This window comes from Mirounga leonina, unplaced genomic scaffold, assembly GCF_011800145.1.
Source record: "Mirounga leonina isolate KUSES-001 unplaced genomic scaffold, KU_Mleo_1.0 Mir_94, whole genome shotgun sequence".
Classification (NCBI taxonomy): domain Eukaryota; kingdom Metazoa; phylum Chordata; class Mammalia; order Carnivora; family Phocidae; genus Mirounga; species Mirounga leonina.
In genome coordinates, this window is record NW_023270855.1 from 43,833,982 (window position 1) to 43,851,072 (window position 17,091).

Below are 17,091 nucleotides of genomic sequence, written 5' to 3' on the forward strand. Positions count from 1 at the left end.
ATCAGCCAAGGAAGCCAAACCAGCTCTATGTTGATTTGTTCTGTATTCATGAGAGATGTTACAACACTGAGAGTTTATAAAGCTACTTGTTTTTAGTAAATTGAAATAAAAGTGGGACAAGATATCTTCTTTGTCAGGAGAAGCCACTTAATTTTGAGAAATTTCCAACCATGTTGCTGGGCTGCTGATATTAAGAAGATGGGTCAGCCTACACTGGCCCTGGGTCAGGGGAAGACAAGAGCTAGGCAGCAGACTTTGGGGATCACCTGTATGACATGAGGGGTGCTTACAAGGCCCCTGTCCCAAAATACCTGCATTTCCAACTAGTCACACTACAGGAAATCCCAGACATTTGTACAATTTCTATTCATTCTATATTATAAGCCTCTTGCTGATAGAGACTATTTATCAGTCATGTTTCCACCCTAGAATCCAGCATCTGTTGCAGGGCCTGGCATGTGTCAGAAGTCATCAAGCGCTATTGGATTGACTCAGATGAGCTCCTCTTTAAAATGTAGGCTCCCACTTTCTAAGTGTCAAAAAAAAAATATGAAAAGGCATGGACAGAATTAAAAGCTAAGAAGCACAACAGGTTGACAAGACTAAAAAGTGCTCTTAAAAATCCATAAGAAAAACACTATTATTCCAAGGAGAAAAATGAACAAAATCCATGAACACTTTCAAAATAAGAAACACAAGCGGACAGTAAACATGCAAAAGCTTATGTAGTCCTCTTTGGGAATCAAAAGAATACAAAAGAAACCAACCATATGTATATTTTCAAGCATCTTCACTTTGGTGTTTGGAGACACAAATTGACTTACTACCTAGACTAGGACATGTCTGAGACTCCCTTATTATTCCTCCCATCCCAAACTAGGTAAGTGAAAAACTCAGGCTATTTCTCTGTTTCTCCTCCTCCGAGTACAAGGCAGGAGGGCCTAGGTTTGGCTCCGGGCTTAGCTCTCCTTCCTACTTATTGGCTTTATACCGTCGAGAAGGTCACTTCACTAGTCTGAGCCTTGGTTTCCTCTTCTATAAAGTGGGGGGGGTGCCTTACAGACAGTCACAGGACAGAAGGAGCTGGTGAGTAGCCTGTGCTAGCACAGTGCCTGGCACGTAGTAGGTCATTAGAAGGCTCTGACTTGGTGCAGGCAGCTCCAGTCTCCCATCTTCCTTCACAAAGGCTCAGCAGCTTCACTCACCTCCTTCAGCCAGAGTTCCGGCTCTTCAGTCACTCCCTTTCCTCTCCCTGGCCTTCAAGTCTCATGGTTTCCCAAACCTCACTAACTTGGAGGATTGAATCAATGTGACTCAGTACAGTTTCCTTAGCTACTCCCCCTCAACTGGACACTTAGGTTATTGCCATTGTTTGTCTCTATAGGATGTTCTGTAAACCAAACTCCCAAATGAGGCAGCTTTCTGCTCGGAGAATTAATCCTCTGTGTTAACGAGTGTGTGAACCAGCCTGATGCCATCTTGGACAAATCTGCCATGATGACCGCTCTGTGACCTGGAGTGTTCTTGAGCACAGTCCCCCCCCCCCACACACACACCAGCACCACCATCACTACCACAATTCTTTCCTTTCGTCTAACCACTTGCATAATAAATTACCCTTAAGTATACACTTGGGGCATAATGGCCTTGATCTACTCTGGAGATATGGCTATGACACACAACTGTTCTCAAACATTTCCTCCCAGTCATCTCCCATTACGCACTCCCCAGCCTCTAGGACTACAAAATCAGGTCTTACGGGAGGTGGGGGTGTAGAGATCTACTCATCTTGCGGCCACCCAATGAGACACACTTCTGTCCATAAGGCCCCTTTAATAAACCATTTCTTGGCAAGCTGGACTTCGTCGGCCTTTTTCTTTGGCCTCATGGCTCCTTTGGCCTTTGGAGGTCACTCTACATATACTTTCCTTTCAGGGAATGTTTGTGTTAGTGACGATTAGAGACTGTCCCAGAGTCTCAGTGTTCATCGTAGTCTTGAGGTTATTTCATACATGAGTTTACATGAGAGATGTTTGCTTCTTTCTTTTTGGACCTGTTTCAAGAGACAGCAAGTTTCCTGAAACAATCCTGCCATCAGGATTTCTGTACTTTATGGAAGAAAGGAAAGGAGGGAGCAGAGGCGGTAAAGAAGGGAGGGACAGAGGGAGAGACAAAGGGAGGGAGGCAGGCAGGCAGAGTATATGCTCACTAGATATTTGCTAAATAAATGAAGGAACAATTTGGGGATCATTAGCCTTATTTTATAGACGAGGACCTGAGGTTCAGAACGCTTAGTTAGCTTGCCCAGAAATATAGTAATGGGGCCCAAATTTGACCTCAGTTCTTTGAATCCAGTTCCATTGCTCTTTCTCAAACACCTACTGGGAGACCCATCTAGCTTAGTGCTACTCAAATGCCAGTCTCCAAGGAGAAAGGGGGCATATGACAGAATGTAAATGAATACACCACTTCCTTCATCAGGAGAGCCTTGCTAAGAAAAAAAACCTACCAAACTAAACAGTATGCTTAGTGACTTCATGTTCTGGCCAAGTTCCTAGTCTCCTTACAGAGAGGTCACCACGGGTAGCTGGACCATGGACCACACACTTGTTTTGTAATACGGGTCCTATGGATCCTAGCCTAACCACGTGGTTTGAAACTCTGCCTCTCTGTCATTTCAGATGCTCTCCTTGTCTGGATGGAGCCCTCAGGCACCCCAGAGTCCAGCACCTCTTTTGATTATGATTATCAGAGCTTTCTGTGTGAGAGCAAGACCTTCACCTTTGCCACCTTCAGCACCACCATCCTGTACTTCCTGGTGTTCCTCCTCAGCCTAGTGGGCAACAGCCTGGTGTTGTGGGTCCTGGTAAAGTATGAGAGCCTGGAATCCCTCACCAATGTCTTCATCCTCAACCTGTGCCTCTCAGATCTGGCATTCTCCTGCTTGTTGCCAGTGTGGATCATGGCGTACCACTGGGGCTGGGTGCTGGGGGACTTCCTCTGCAAGCTCCTCAACATGATCTTCTCCATCAGCCTCCAAAGCAGCATCTTCTTCCTGACCATCATGACCATCCACCGCTACCTGTCGGTGGTGAGGCCCTTCTCGTCCCTGCGTGTCCACACCCTCCAGTGCCGTGTGCTGGTGACCACGGCCGTGTGGGCAACCAGCATCCTGTCCTCCATCCCTGACGCTGTCTTCCACAAAGTGTTTTCTTCAGGCTGTGACTACTCAGAAAGCAAGTGGTTCCTAGTCTCAGTCTACCAGCACAACGTCTTCTTCCTGCTCTCCATCGGGATTATCCTGTTCTGCTACGTGGAGATTCTCAAGACCCTGTTCCATGCACGGTCCAAACGGCACCCCCGGACAGTCAGGCTCATCTTCACCATTGTGGCAGCCTACTTCCTCAGCTGGGCGCCGTACAACCTGGTCCTGTTTCTGCAGACACTGCTGAAACTCGGGGTGATCCAGAGCTGCAAGCTCAGCCAGCAGCTGGATTATGCCTTGCTCATCTGCCGTAATGTTGCCTTCTCCCATTGCTGCTTCAACCCAGTGCTCTACGTTTTTGTTGGGGTCAAATTCCGCAGACATCTCAAACGTCTGCTCCAGCACTTCTGGCTCTGTGGGCACCAGGCAGCCAGCATTCCCCATCACTCTGCAGACGCCTTCAATTGTGAGGGTGCCTCCTTCTATTGAAAGGGAGTTTGGTGGTGCCAATGGAGGTGGACAGAGCTGCTGGAGAGGGAGCAGGGAGAAGTGGGGCAGAAAGGAGCATCATGGAGGGAATGCCATGGCCATGGGGATAGGGGTGAAAGAAATACCTTCCACCAGCAGGTCCTCCACGTCTCCTCTTCTGCAGACAGTGGCTCCCATCTGGAAACTTTATATTGCCATCCAGAAAAACATTTCTTGGATGCTGAGTTCATCATTCATTCCTTCATTAATTCATTCATTTAGACATTGCTTAGTCCAGAAGCCTCTAAAACTTGGAAGGATTCCCAGAAAGGAGGATCCTCCAAGACTTTCTGAGGGTCTGAGACTCAATGTGTTTGCTAATTGTGCAGATGCAGGCTGATGGTAGATGGTCTGTCCCCTGCCCGCCTGGAGGGTTGTGCCAGCTGACTTTGGAGGGGTTGGCTCTGCACTCCTCAGTGACTGCTGGGTGAGACTGTTCTGCCGGGCCAAGGTAAGCACATCCTCAAATAAGTAAGTCAGAATGCAATCTGGATCATGAAAACCCACAACTAGACGGGAGACATGTTCCATGTCATAGCTCCAGTGTCTGCCACATGAACCAGCACCTGAATATTCAGTCCATAAATAATCTTTTGTGGAAAGAATGAATGCAATAAGCACCACCTTCTGCATGAAGCATTTGTTTGCAGGACATAAAGATAACGAGATACCGTCACGACCCTCCAGGTACCAACAGTCCAGGTCTGAAGGTCCAGATAAGTTAACACCCAACTTGGCCAAGGCATCCAGGGTGAAGATTCCTGCAACATCTCATCTTCTCTGGATGGATATTGAGCTGATACTTTAAATTCATCACTTTCTACCTAAAATGTTCTCCACCTGCTTGGTTGACAGCACCAGCTTCCCCCAGCCACCGACACTCCAAACCTGAGTCATCTCTGAGTCCTGCATTTCCCTTTCCTCCACTCCCACAGTGAAGTCTTGTTGACTCTGCCTTCCCCATGTCCCTCAGAGTTGCTCTTGCCTATATTCATTGCATGCCCATGATTCCATCCCCAAATGACCTCACTTCCTCAGCATCCTCCTGCTGCTCATCCCTTTCCCCACCAAGTGTCCTCTGAATGGACACCAGGGTGCTTCAGAACCCTTAGTGGCTCCTCATTATATGCAAATAAAGCCCAAACACCTCAGCAAGTCTTTCAGGGCCCCTGCAATCTGGTGCCAATGAACTTTTCCATTGTTATTCCACCTTCTGTCATCACCCCCATGTAGCTCAGGATCCAACCACAAAAGACTACACCCTTCTCCCATCCTTCCAGACACCCTTCCCCCAGTCTCCTCTGGGCCTCCATCATGCGGTCACCGGGCCCTGGAACACTTGTCCTTCTACTCCGCTACCTACAAGCCCCAGCTGAAAGGCCAGCTCCTCAGGAAGCCCTCCCCTATCTGAAAATCGGAAGAGCACCCTCTGGCATGCTGTGGCACTCTGCTTGTCCCCTCTAAAATAGCATTTGTCACGCTCTGCCATGTGTCATAGTTACACTTGTTCTTGTCTTATCTTCCTGCCCCCTCAGACTGCAGAGTGCCTGAGGGCAGGAACCTGGTCTTGCACCCTGCCAAGCATGGGTCTTAGTGTTCTATCACTATGTATTGAGTGGGAGCAAAGAATGACAGCTGTCACTATTCTTCTAATTTATGCATTTTGGGGACCCATGCCTAGGGAACACAGTCTACCTTTCTTGCCTCAGGCTGCTAGTTTATAAATATTAACCTTTCTTCCCTAGTCTACGCTCTCAGAGCACCTTGCTTATCCCTCTCTGTGGCAATGGCTATACTTGACCTTCCTTTTTAGTTAGCGGTACACATGCCTGCCTCTCACACTGTCCCATAGTGTCACATCCAAGGACATAGATAAAACCCATCTTTGAAATTTTCCCATACAACACAGACTTTGTCCCAATCTGATTTAGCTCTGAAGTGGGGCCATTGTGATTCTGACCTGCACCCCAGTTAGGTATATTTGGCTGTAAGTCCTTGAAAATGAGAATTCCAGAGTCTTCCCCAGTCCCTTGAGCAGGACTTTGCACACAGTAGGCACTCAATATATGCCTGTTGTATAAAGTAGCTACTATTACAGCCCTCAGCTGGAGCCTAGAGAACATGTAAAGCATTCACCCCTTCACTTCCAGCTATGGTTTCAACGATGCATTTGCAACTGGGTGGCCAGCTTTAGAGGCATTTTACCTGGCTGGGGAAGACTGAAGGTCTAATTTTAAAAATTAGGCCAGTAGCACCTGTTGGAGAGGACTGGGTAGTGTACCAGTGAAGGGATAAAGCTCTCATGGACTTGCCAACTAATAGGTGGGAACGTGACTCAGCATGGATAGAAGAGACAGCAAAAGGAAGGAGACAATGAGGTAGTTGTGGGCTCAGAGCTAAGCCCCTTTCAAACTTAATACTCTTAAAGTTTTGTTCAACTTTTATTCAGAGGGCAGGCTGAGCCCAGGGAGGAGAAGGGCAGAGGACTCCAGCTCCAAAACCAAAGCAGTTAACCCCACTCTTCCTAGAAGGCAGGTTTTGGGGTCTTGCATTACTACAGAGCATGCCTTTTGAGAGGTTCGCTTCATTATCTCATCCCATCCCATTCCTTCACATCCAAAGATGTTTCGCTATTTCTTTCAACACATTCAGCCATACCCCTGAGAGCATGTCACTAAATACAATCATATCCATCTCCTTACATTTCTAGTGATGTTTTGTCATCCCCAAGGGTAGAAAGTGGAGCGTCTTCTCCTAATCTAGTTCCTTGGGAATCCAAGGGGGAAGGCACAGAGAAGCAGAGGTGTGAATGGGAAAACAGAGGGGCATCCTACCAGAGAGGGAGACGTGGGCAAGACAGCTGCAAAGCGCAACCAAAGAACTGCACACGAGTGGCCACTCTCTACATACCTTGACCACACCCTTGTTGGCCACAACCTCCTGCTTTCCCCCTCTCCACCCACAGAACCATGGTTCCACCTCAGCTAGACTCTTGTGGGCCTGTCCCTCCCCCTCTAGTCAATCAAAAGTGATCTGGACACAGGATTGCTGATCTCCTGCCGCTCCAGGCACATAAAACATCCACCGTGGTTCCTAGGGAAGATGTCTTCACAGCATTTCTACCTCCCCGCTCTCTCGGACAAAATCAGGAAAGGAGGAACCTTGCTGGTCTCTGACTAGGAACTCCAAGCGCAGGGCAGCCCCAGACCTCAGATGACCCTAGCCAGAGTGGAAGTTCCTCAAGGGCACAAGGCTCCTGTTGCAGCTCTAGAACCTCCCTCGGTGCCCCGTGGTGTTTGTGGTTGGTTGAGTAAGTGGATAGGAGACCATCTTTTTGGCTTTTTTCTACTTCTGTTTTTTCTTTCCACACTTGCTTACATTACATCTTCCGGTCAACCCCAGGCACCACCCAATGGCTTCCCACGAACACTTCCCTAGAGCCCATCAGCCCAGACATTGCCTGGTTTGCTGAACTTCTGACAGCTCTCATTTGTGGAACCTACCTGTGACAGGACAAGGAGGCCCATGAGTCTGGAAAAGCCCAGCAGAAGATATCCCAAAGTAGACTATCCGAGAAGGCTCTCAGGATCTGAGCCCTAGACCCAAACCCCAAATCCAAGCTCCTTTACTGACTCACAGTGACCTTGGGCCTCTCAGACCCTCAGTGTCCTCATCTGTAAAACTATATATATGCCAACAACACACAACAACAGACTCTACCCACATGATGGAGGTGCACATGAGGTCATATGCATAAAAAGTACTTGCTTTGCCAATGATTCAGCTCCAAATAGGAATTACTACTGCAATCGTCTCTTAAAGACAGAAAGCATCCTTGTATCGTATGCGCAAATAAAAGATTAGCACGTATGGACACACCTCTGGCTGTGTTCCCCTCATTTCTACCCAAGGTCATTATATAAGACTCCTACAATTTCTCTGCTTATGGAGGATCTGGGTTAGGATTTAGGGTGGAGGGAGGAATACAGGAGGAGGATTGGAGATAAAGTGTGGAACAAGCCTTGTGTGGCTCTGGATGGTGGGAAATTGGCTCTTTTTAGGCCTTAGGCAAAATCGTCCAGGAGGCCAACTGTGTCTTGAGTGCTCCATGGCTCATCTCTCCCCTGGCCTAAGTTGGCTGTCTCCAAGTCCAAGGTTTTTTCCTATTTCATGACCCATTCTGTCAGAATAAGGACTTTTCAGTGATCAGCCTTCCAATCAGAAGGAATGATACCCTTCATGCTGGGAATTTGGGGGATCCTGAAAACTTGGTGGGAGATACTTTGAAGGTTTGGGGGAAGTTTGGGAAGGGGAACAAGGGTTATCCTGAACTCCCCTCTCTACCTTGGGGCCAGCCCAGATTTTAGGTGTAAGGTGGCTGTAACCTTCTCTTCCATACCCCTAGCCCCTCCACAAAAGAAAGTGTGGGACTGAAGGACAATGGCAGCTTGGTTCCTTGACTTTGACCATATCAGAAAATCAGACTTGAGCATCACTCATAGTTAGAGAGAGGATATGGCAGTGGGTGGGCATGGAGAACTGGATAGTTGCAAGGATTAGAGATGGGGCCAGGAGGTAAGAGGGGGTAGGTAGACCTCCAGAATGTTCCTGGCCACACGTGGAGGCCTACTCTGTGTGAAGGCAGCGGGAAGCCCTTGTTGGGGGAGGGGTGTAAGACCGCAAAGACCAATTAGCCCCATTCTCAAGTTGGCCAGGCTCTGGTCATTCCTATTTGGGGAAAGATTTCCATAGGGTTACTCTAGTCCCAGGGAATTGCTGGCCCTCTTTCCAGATGACTTGGATGAACCTTCTTGACGCAGAGAAAATTACATGGCTCGATTGTCCACACAATTGGGAAGGCCCACCCTGAAAACATCACCTTAAACGTGTCATTAAAACCATTTCAAAGCACTTTGCAATGAACTACGGGAGTTTGGGGAAGAAGTACCCACCTATATCTTTCCCCTCACTTTGGTTATAATTGGTTCAACAATCTGCCTCTGATTTTTTCCAATAGTAAGGATAATGTGAGTTTAAAAAAATCAACATTGAACATTACTAATTTTTCAAAGCATCTTCTGTTTATTTAAAAATTAGAGGAAACCCACAAATATTGGTCTTTATAGGAAGTCACATTCACCTTTCTGGCTGTATCTTTAGCAAACCATTTCCCCTCCTTATTTACTCAGCGTAACTGGAGAGGTTTAAACTCAGTTATCTCTAAGATCCCTTCCTGTAATTAAAAAAATGAAGTGTATGGGTTTATAATTTCATGAGTTGCATTTCCATGAGGTTCTTTAGGGGATACAAACCTATAGTTTCTGGCACGTATGGGTTGAACTGTGTCCTCCTCCTACTCCCCACCAAATTCTTATGTTTAAGACCTAATTCTCAGTACCTCTGAATGTGACCTTCTCTGTAAAGATGGTTACTGCATACGTAATTACGTAAAATGAGGTCATATAGGTGAGGACAGGCCCATAATCCAATAAGACTGGTGTCCCTATAAAAAGAGGACATTTGGACACAGACCGGGACAAAGGGAGAATGCCATGTGAAGACTGGAGTTATACTCTCATAAGTCGAGAACACCAAAGATTGCCAGCAACCACTAGAAGTTAGGAGAGGCATGGAACAGGTGCTCCCTCACAGCCTCAGAAGGAGTCAACCCTGCAGACACCCTGATCAAAGACTTCTGCCCTGGAGACCTGTTTAAGCCACCTAGTCTGTGGGACTTTGTTACGGCAGCATGAGCAGGCTAATATAGGGCACCAAACTCCGTGGGTATGCAGGGAAGTCTTGTGCATCTCAGAGCCCCTCGTGAGGCTTCAGTGTCTACCCTGCCCACACAGAAGATTGCATCTGACTGAAGACACCCACAGGAGATTGGAAACAGACTTTTATTGAGATCTGCTCTGTGCCGGGCCCCATTTTTACATCTCATAACCACCTTGTGAGGTTTCTGTTTCCCACTTAGACCAAGGAGGGCATCAGGGCTCAGAGGGGTCACATTCCAACATTCATAGCCCCAATCACGTGGGGTCACTGCCTGAGGCAAGAGGTCACAGCTCCGAGGATGTGGGGTCACAGGCCCTGGCGCAAGGGGTCACTACTCAGAGGACATGGGGTCATGGACCTGAACATGGTGTCACCGCCCCGAGGATGTGAGCTCACAGTCCTGATCAAGTGGGGACATGGCCTCAAGCACATGGGGTCACGACCCCAGGGACATGGGGTCAAGTCCTCTGGCACGTAGGGTCATGACCTATTCACTGGCGCCACGTCTCTGAACATGTGGGGTCACAGCCCCAATCACGTGGAGTCACAGTCCCGAGGCTGTGAGGTCACAGTCCCGAGAAAATGGCACTAAAATCTGACATTAAAATCTCTCCCATCCATAATATGTCACAAAACCTTTCAGACTGTGGTTGAAACAATGACTTTCCCTTTGCCATCCTCCCCCTCTTTCCTCTTCCTTTCATAATTTTTAACAAGAAGAAGGGAAGTCACTTCCCTGCCACCCTCACAAATTGGCTCGTCCATCCATCTAACCACTGACTTATCTATACCTAATTCATTTATAAAAGAGCACTAATGACATGCCATAGCCTAACCTTAACTAGGAAATCTATTTCCTTTCCTGTATGATCCCACCCAGGCAATGCTGGGGCCATGGCACCTGACTGGACACCGCCAGCTAAATCCTGTGAGATTGAAAGCTATTTCTAGATTGAATGGTGGGAACAAGGGCAGACAGTAAAGGATGGTGCAGCCAGAGCTAAGGAATGACAAGAGCCCAGGCTTCAGTCACAGGCTGAAGTACGCCGCGTCCGGATGCTCTTCTGTCTTGTGTCCATAGCAGACGTCATGAATGAACAGGTTTTGTTCTCGAGTCCATCCTCAGAATACCTTGCAACTTATAAATAGAAAATAGAACTTATAAATAGAAATCGGGCCGAGAGTGGGGCAGAAGTCAGGGATGGTAGTTTATTCATTAACATTTACTTTTTGAGCACTGAATTCCAGCAGGTCCCGGTGTTAAGAAGTGAGGGGATCAAAAGATGGGAAGCCCAGCAATACATAGTGCTTTTCATTTAGCCTGCCCAACGTATCAAAAATATTATCGTTTCAACATGTAATCCGTATAAAAGTAGTAAATAAGCTATTTCATATTATGTTTTTCATACGAAGTCTTTGGAAGTCAGGTGTATTTCTGCACTTACAGCCCATGTACGATTCAACTCGAACTAGCCGCGTTTCAAGTTCTCAAAAGCCGCACGGGGACAACGCTGCTTTCAAGGTGCCACATTGACAATCTGTGGACACACGAGTCCGCGGCGACCGCAAGGCTTAAGCTAGGGCCGGTGGCACCGCGGCGCCAGTGGGAGATGCAGGGAGCGAACCAGGAGTCGTAATCGGAACCCCGGTGCTGTGGGGTCCGACGGGACTTGTAGGCATCGGCCCCTGCGGAGCATGACGGGAGTTGTAGTCCGCGCCCGCCTGCGGCGGCTCTGCGTATCATGGCGGGCCACGCCGCGCTACCGCACTCTTCCGCTGGGCCCCAGAAAGTTTCGCTTCTGCCCAGCGGTGGACCCACGAGCGCGTAAGTGCCGCGGGGGGCCGGCCGGACCTTGGGGGAGCCTGGGCCGCTGTCGGCCTGGGAGCTGAGAACTTCCCTCCGGGCGCGGCTTCTCACCTGTTGCCCTCACCGCCCCCGCCCATCCCGGGTCTCCCCCAGACCCCGCCCGAGACCTTGCCCTTATCCAGCGGGTCTGGGAGGCACCTCGGGCCGGGGCTGAAACGAACCTGGAACCCAGGCTGCCTCCGGTGGTCAGTTAGAAAGACCCCCAAACACCAGCCCCAGGACCTCCGATGCCGAGGGGCCGGCAAGGAGCCCACCATATGGGAGTCTCAGAACAAGCCTTGGATCCTTTAGGCACAGGAAGACAGGTCCCCGGAGTTTCTGCTTGCATTGTCCGGGAGGCTGCTGACCTTAAAAAGCGAAGTTCCTGGCTTAGCTGGGCCGGGACAGCCCAGACCTTTTCATTTCGCCCTTCCACCCATAAGGGGACAGTTCGTTCATCCCGGGCCATCTTCAGGCCTTGGTCCCTTCTCCTTACCTCGTGTTCAGGTGCAGGATCTCGAGATAGCCCCCCAGTGATCTTTCCTGAAACACCTGTGGTTTTGGGCTTGTGGTGTGGCCGCCTGGGTCTTGGGCTAGATAAGAGTCCGTGCTATCCAGAACCTAGCGTGGGGGTTGTTGTAGGGGGAGGGCTGGGTTTTATTTTATTTTTGTGTAAGGAAAGTGTGTTCGGTTGACACATTAACCACGTGGTTCCCTGTTAATGCACATGTGTCCTCTGATGCCTCTTATCACTCCTCACAGCTCCCATTGGCTGCCCCCTCTAGAGAAAAATAGAACACTTACAGAAACTGCTTTGTGTTGGCAGCGGTCTCTGCCCCTCTGCTTGTCTTACTGCCCTTACTGCGGGCAGTTTCCTTTCCCACAGAGAAATGGGTCAGCGGCTCTTTGAGGGCAGAGGATCAGGCTGTAATCTGCTCACTGCCCTCCTGCGCCTGCAAGCCCTGTGGTCTGTGTAGAAAGCTTTACTCGCTTGCCATCTGCCTAATGCGGCTTCCCCTGCTTGTTGGTGCCGGGAAAGAGCCATCTGGCTGAGGTTTAATGCTTTCTGTGGCTCCCACCTTCGCAGGTGGGCCCGTGTTGAGTGGGTTCCACTCGACCCTCCCTTCTGTGACAGCGGCTCTTCATCAATTACTGAATGCCCTGTCCAGTTGTGGGCCATCGTTGTGACCATCCTGGAAATCAGAGCTAATTGTTTCAGTGAAGGGACGTGGCCTTCTGTGATTACAAGGATCTGAAACGGCTCTTGCTTTAGGAAACAGATTTCCTGCTTCTATTAAAAGTGTTCATCTTTGTGTAGTGCTTCGTTTCGCTTTTAAATTGTTTTCAGTATTTTATTAGGAGCACATAATCATTGCAAGAATTGTGTAGTGAACATGTGCCCACCTATTAGAGTCCACAAGTCGTATTCGACTTTGTTTTTGTAGTTGCTTTAGAGTCGATCCTCTAGCTACTCCTTGGACGGTTCTTGCTCCTTGTGGCTGGTTCGGGGGCAATAGCAAGGATTCGGGACCCATGCTTTTAGCCTGGTCCTTTTAGGGGAAGATGGCCCCCACAGATGTTTGGGATCAGAGGAACCGCCCCAAACAGACAAGATCAGAGCAGCTGGTGACATTGACCTGTATCAGTCACCGAGGCTGTGGGCTGCCGCCTCCAGAACGCGTAATAGGCACCCGAGAAATGGCAGTCCCTCTCTTCCCTTTAGGGCAGAGGTTTGGCTGATGGGGAAGCTGTATTTTCTGGTGATTCCAAGGATGACTTTGGTGAGCCAAGACTGGAATGTCTTAAACACGAGGCAGAGGAAGCATATTGCCTAGCTGTGGTCTCGTGGTGAAAATCACTGGTAGGAACTCAGAGTTTGGGGCCACATTCACTGGAGCAGCCCCACGACACACAGCAGGTCAGGGCATTAACGGTGCCTCGTAACCAGCCAGATGCCGCCGGTGAGCAGAGATGAGTGGAGTTTGGCCTTGTCCACATCTGCTCACCTAGTGCGGAATGTCACTGTGTCACTCCAAAGATGAACAGTATTTTCTACTTGTGAGCTCAGTGCCAGTTTTTTGGAGTTTTTGTTCGTTCGTTCGTTTTTATTTTTAAAGCTTTTGATTGGTATGAGAGTCTCTGTTTGAACAAGTAAATAAATCAGTAGGGTGGATATTGAAATGTTTCCATGGGTCTGTCTTTAGCCTTTTGCTGCTTTTATTTTTTTTTATTTTTTTTTTAATAAATTTTTATTTTTTCATTTTTATTTATTTATTTATTTATTTTTTTGCGAGAGAGAGCATGAGAGGGGGGAGGGTCAGAGGGAGAAGCAGACGCCCTGCTGAGCAGGGAGCCCGATGCGGGACTCGATCCCGGGACTCCAGGATCATGACCTGAGCCGAAGGCAGTCGCTTAACCAACTGAGCCACCCAGGCGCCCCAGCCTTTTGCTGCTTTTAGACATACTGTTTGTCACTGGACTGACCTATAATATGAGCTTCGGCCTCAGAGCACATGGGTTCATGGCTTTTATGAGATGAGGATGGTTGAGTGTGCTCAGTGGGGCAGGAGGTGTTTTCCCCTCTTTCAATGTTGGAGCCAGTCAGCCTGATGGTTTTTGTGACCACCAATGGTCCTCCCTGTTCACAAAGGCCTTTGTGGCATTTGAAAGACACCAAGCACCTGTTTCTAGTTTGGCCAGATCCTGTTTGCAGGGATGAGGATGTGTACATCAGCGTGGTTCTGAGGGGACTCTGTGCTCTGGTTCTGGGGCCCTGGTTCCTGCAGCTGGTTCTGGGGCCCTGGGGCTGGTCTGGCTGACCACCTCAGGAGCCTGGGGTACTGCATCTTTGGCCTGGGGCAAAAAACCGAGTTAGGGGAGCCTGTGGAATCCAGAAGAAAAACCTGAGGTACAAAAACAATCCAAACAAGCCATAAGTATGCGGCTGGGGCGGGGGCGGGGGGGGGGCAGCTAGGCCAAGAGGAGGATGCCGGGGGAGGTTCAGGGTGGGCTGGACAGCTGAACCAGGGGTGGTGGTTTCACAAGGAGCAAGAAGGAATTTCCTCAAGCTGAACCTGTAGCCCCATGGGCTGCTTCCAGGGCTCCTGGAGCCTTGGTCAAGAGCAGGGAGGGGGCACTTAGAAGCCTCCAGGGAAGTTAGCCACTGGGAATGTCTGCTCCTCTCCTTCCCCGCCTCTTCCTTAAGGAAGATAAAGGGTAACCTCCCCACATTGCACGTGGGGGAAAAACCAAAACAAAAACACAGGGAAAAAAGGTCAAACAACTTCCCCAAGATAGACAGATTTGCTTAAATTGCCTTGAAAAGAGTTTGGTGAGCTGAATATAGCAGTCTCACCCAATCATGGCACGATCTTTATTGCATTACCCATTGCATGCTAGGGAATGGAAATTTCACATGACTAGTCGGATTCCAAAATCTGAATAGGGTGCAAATTGGCAAGCCTCAGCTACAGTTGGTAAAAGAGAGGACAGTTTTCTTGCCCATTGCCAAACTCCAGCTTCAGAGCCATCCTGGGTCTTGCTCGCGCCCTTCCTGTCTGCCAGCTTAGCCCCACCCCCTGCCGTCTGCACCCGGATGCTGCTCTTGTCACCCAAGGAGCACAGCGGAGCTCAGACCCATCAATACCTCCCCCACCCTGGGAGTGTTCCTGGTTGATGTTCCAGATCCAAAGTCCCAGGGATGCAGACAGGGAAGGGCTTTGGGAGGGTTGGGTGAGTGGGGGAGGTGGCCAGAGCGGCCGTGGTTACCCTTGTCCGGATAGGGTGAAGGAGGCTTCTGGGTAAGTCTGTCTCAGGCCGGAGCTGTGGGCACACTTTTGCCTGTAGACATGCTTAATCCATCCAGTCCCTAAGTTACATTATTCCATTCCTTCTTGGGATAATAATTCCGTAGTATTTCCACAATAATGACGGTATTAACATCTGTAATTACAACGTGTTTTTTTAATGCATTATTTTAGTCAACATAAAAGTAATTTGTGTCCAGTAAAGGAAAAATGAAAAATCAGAGAAATCAATTTTTTTGAAAATTTACCCATGTTTCCTACCATGGAAGGATGATTAGCATTATTTACATGTTGGTACATTTCTATGCCTAAAATTTAGTTTGGTTTGTGGAGCAAGAGTCTTGGGGTTGGTTTTGTCTGACTGATTCATTCCTTCAACAAGTAATTTATCGCGGGCTCTCCACGAATCAGAAGTGTGCTAGGTGCTGGGGAAATGGTGCGAAGCAATGGAGCTTACAAACAGGTGGGAAGAACAGGTTAAACGAGAAATTACCATACTGGCAAATGACCACAAACGCGGAAGAAAGGCAGTGGGGGCTTAGAATCATGAGCAGAGTAGAATCTGGTTGCCTTCTGTGCTCACCTCCTTTTCATCCAAGCCCTTCTGAGGCCTTAAGTGATCTCTTATTTGTCTCTAAGCTTAGTAGGGTGTATGCTGTCCTCCCCTCTGGAGTGTGGGTTCCATGAAGGGCAGGGCCCACCGGCCTTGCTCACGGCTGTAGCCCAGCTCCTGGGTCAGGCCTGCGTCTTACTAGTGGGGCCCAGCAAATCCTTCTTGCCCGGCTGGCAGTCTCTTAACACATACGGGTTACACGTGGTCTTCCTCAAGGCTGTGTTTAGTGCTAAAGCACATTCTATCAGAGTTTCAGTTCGTAATTCGTCCCTGGCTGGACTGACCCCCTTGATACTCGGGTCAGGAGAGTCGCCCAAGCATATGGTTCCAGAGCTCTGCAATTTTCTCCATCCGGGTGGGGTTTGTGCTGTGTGGGGGCTAGGAAGAAATAGGTGCTCCAGCTGAGCTCTCAAGTGTTCAAGCAACTGTTCTGAAGACTGCCCAGAGTTCCACATATGCACTCATAGTTTCTCTGGGCTTTCCAGTGGCAAGACCTCAGGTATGGTTGTGTGGCTCCTTTCAGAGCAGCTGCCCCCCTTCCTAAAAAAAGAAAGCTTCCCCCAGGCCCCCAGAGGCAACACTTCCCATCCACAGGTCTCTCGACCCTGCCTTTGTGGGCCAGTGGGCTGGAACTGGAACCAGTTCTCTGTGTGTTCCAGGGGCAGTGACCGAGAAGCCTGGAATCGTTGGTGGGAGGGCCGAGGCCAAGAGAAGGTTCAAGAAGTGATGGCAAAGGCTCAAGTCTCCACTCCCTTTACGAAAGATCACAAGCAAGAAGGAGTGTGTGGGAAAGATGGCCCAGGCATGCAGTTGATCAACACTGTAATTAGGTCTGAGGGGTTGGGTCGCCTCATGAGCCTCTGTTGACGTGTCTGCCTCTGCGCTGGGCTCTGACAGACTCCTGAGCACTCTCCTCGGCACCCTCGTGAGGCTCTGCTTGAGGGCAGCCTGCCTAGCGACCGCTCCAGGGCTGAGCCAGCAGGACCGCCGCGCCTCAGAGCTGCAGGTACCAGCCAAGTGCTCCCCCTCTCCAGAGGTGGCAACTAGTTAGATGCTGTTGGGTGTGCTGAACCAGGCCAAGGCAATGGACTCTTCCAGAAAGGCTTTCTGCCTTTGGCTGATCTGAACCGCCCTTGTTCACATTCTTTCTCGGTCTGGGTGGAATTCACCAGGAGGGGGGGAGGAGCCCAACTGTGTGGGCGTCTCCGGGGCCCTTCTCAGCTATTGGGTTAGGAGCAAGTACCACAAATTCTGAAGACAGGGCAAGGTTGTCTTCCACGCCCCAAACCTCCTCCTCCCCTTCGGACCCTTCTTT

The 17,091-nt window shown here is 49.4% G+C and overlaps 2 protein-coding genes and 1 long non-coding RNA gene across 3 annotated transcripts in view; 2 read left to right on the top strand and 1 right to left on the bottom strand.

Moving 5' to 3' along the window:
* The first annotated feature begins 2,698 nt into the window (after positions 1-2,698).
* XCR1 (X-C motif chemokine receptor 1) lies at positions 2,699-5,077 on the top strand. Its single transcript, XM_034996963.1, has one exon. The coding sequence runs from the start codon at positions 2,699-2,701 to the stop codon at positions 3,692-3,694; it is 996 nt and encodes a 331-aa protein (XP_034852854.1). The 3' UTR covers positions 3,695-5,077.
* Positions 5,078-9,616: 4,539 nt separating this feature from the next.
* LOC118005722 lies at positions 9,617-12,022 on the bottom strand. The gene is made up of 3 exons (XR_004677867.1): positions 11,854-12,022; positions 11,540-11,725; positions 9,617-10,649 (listed from the first exon to the last, which is right to left on the bottom strand). It is a non-coding gene; the product is annotated as an uncharacterized LOC118005722 (long non-coding RNA).
* Positions 11,229-17,091, top strand: part of FYCO1 (FYVE and coiled-coil domain autophagy adaptor 1) — a 73,331-nt gene continuing 67,468 nt past the window's right edge. Inside the window, exon 1 of the mRNA XM_034997821.1 lies at positions 11,229-11,336. The gene's annotated coding sequence lies outside the window, so the exon portion shown is untranslated. The remainder of the gene's footprint in view (positions 11,337-17,091) is intronic.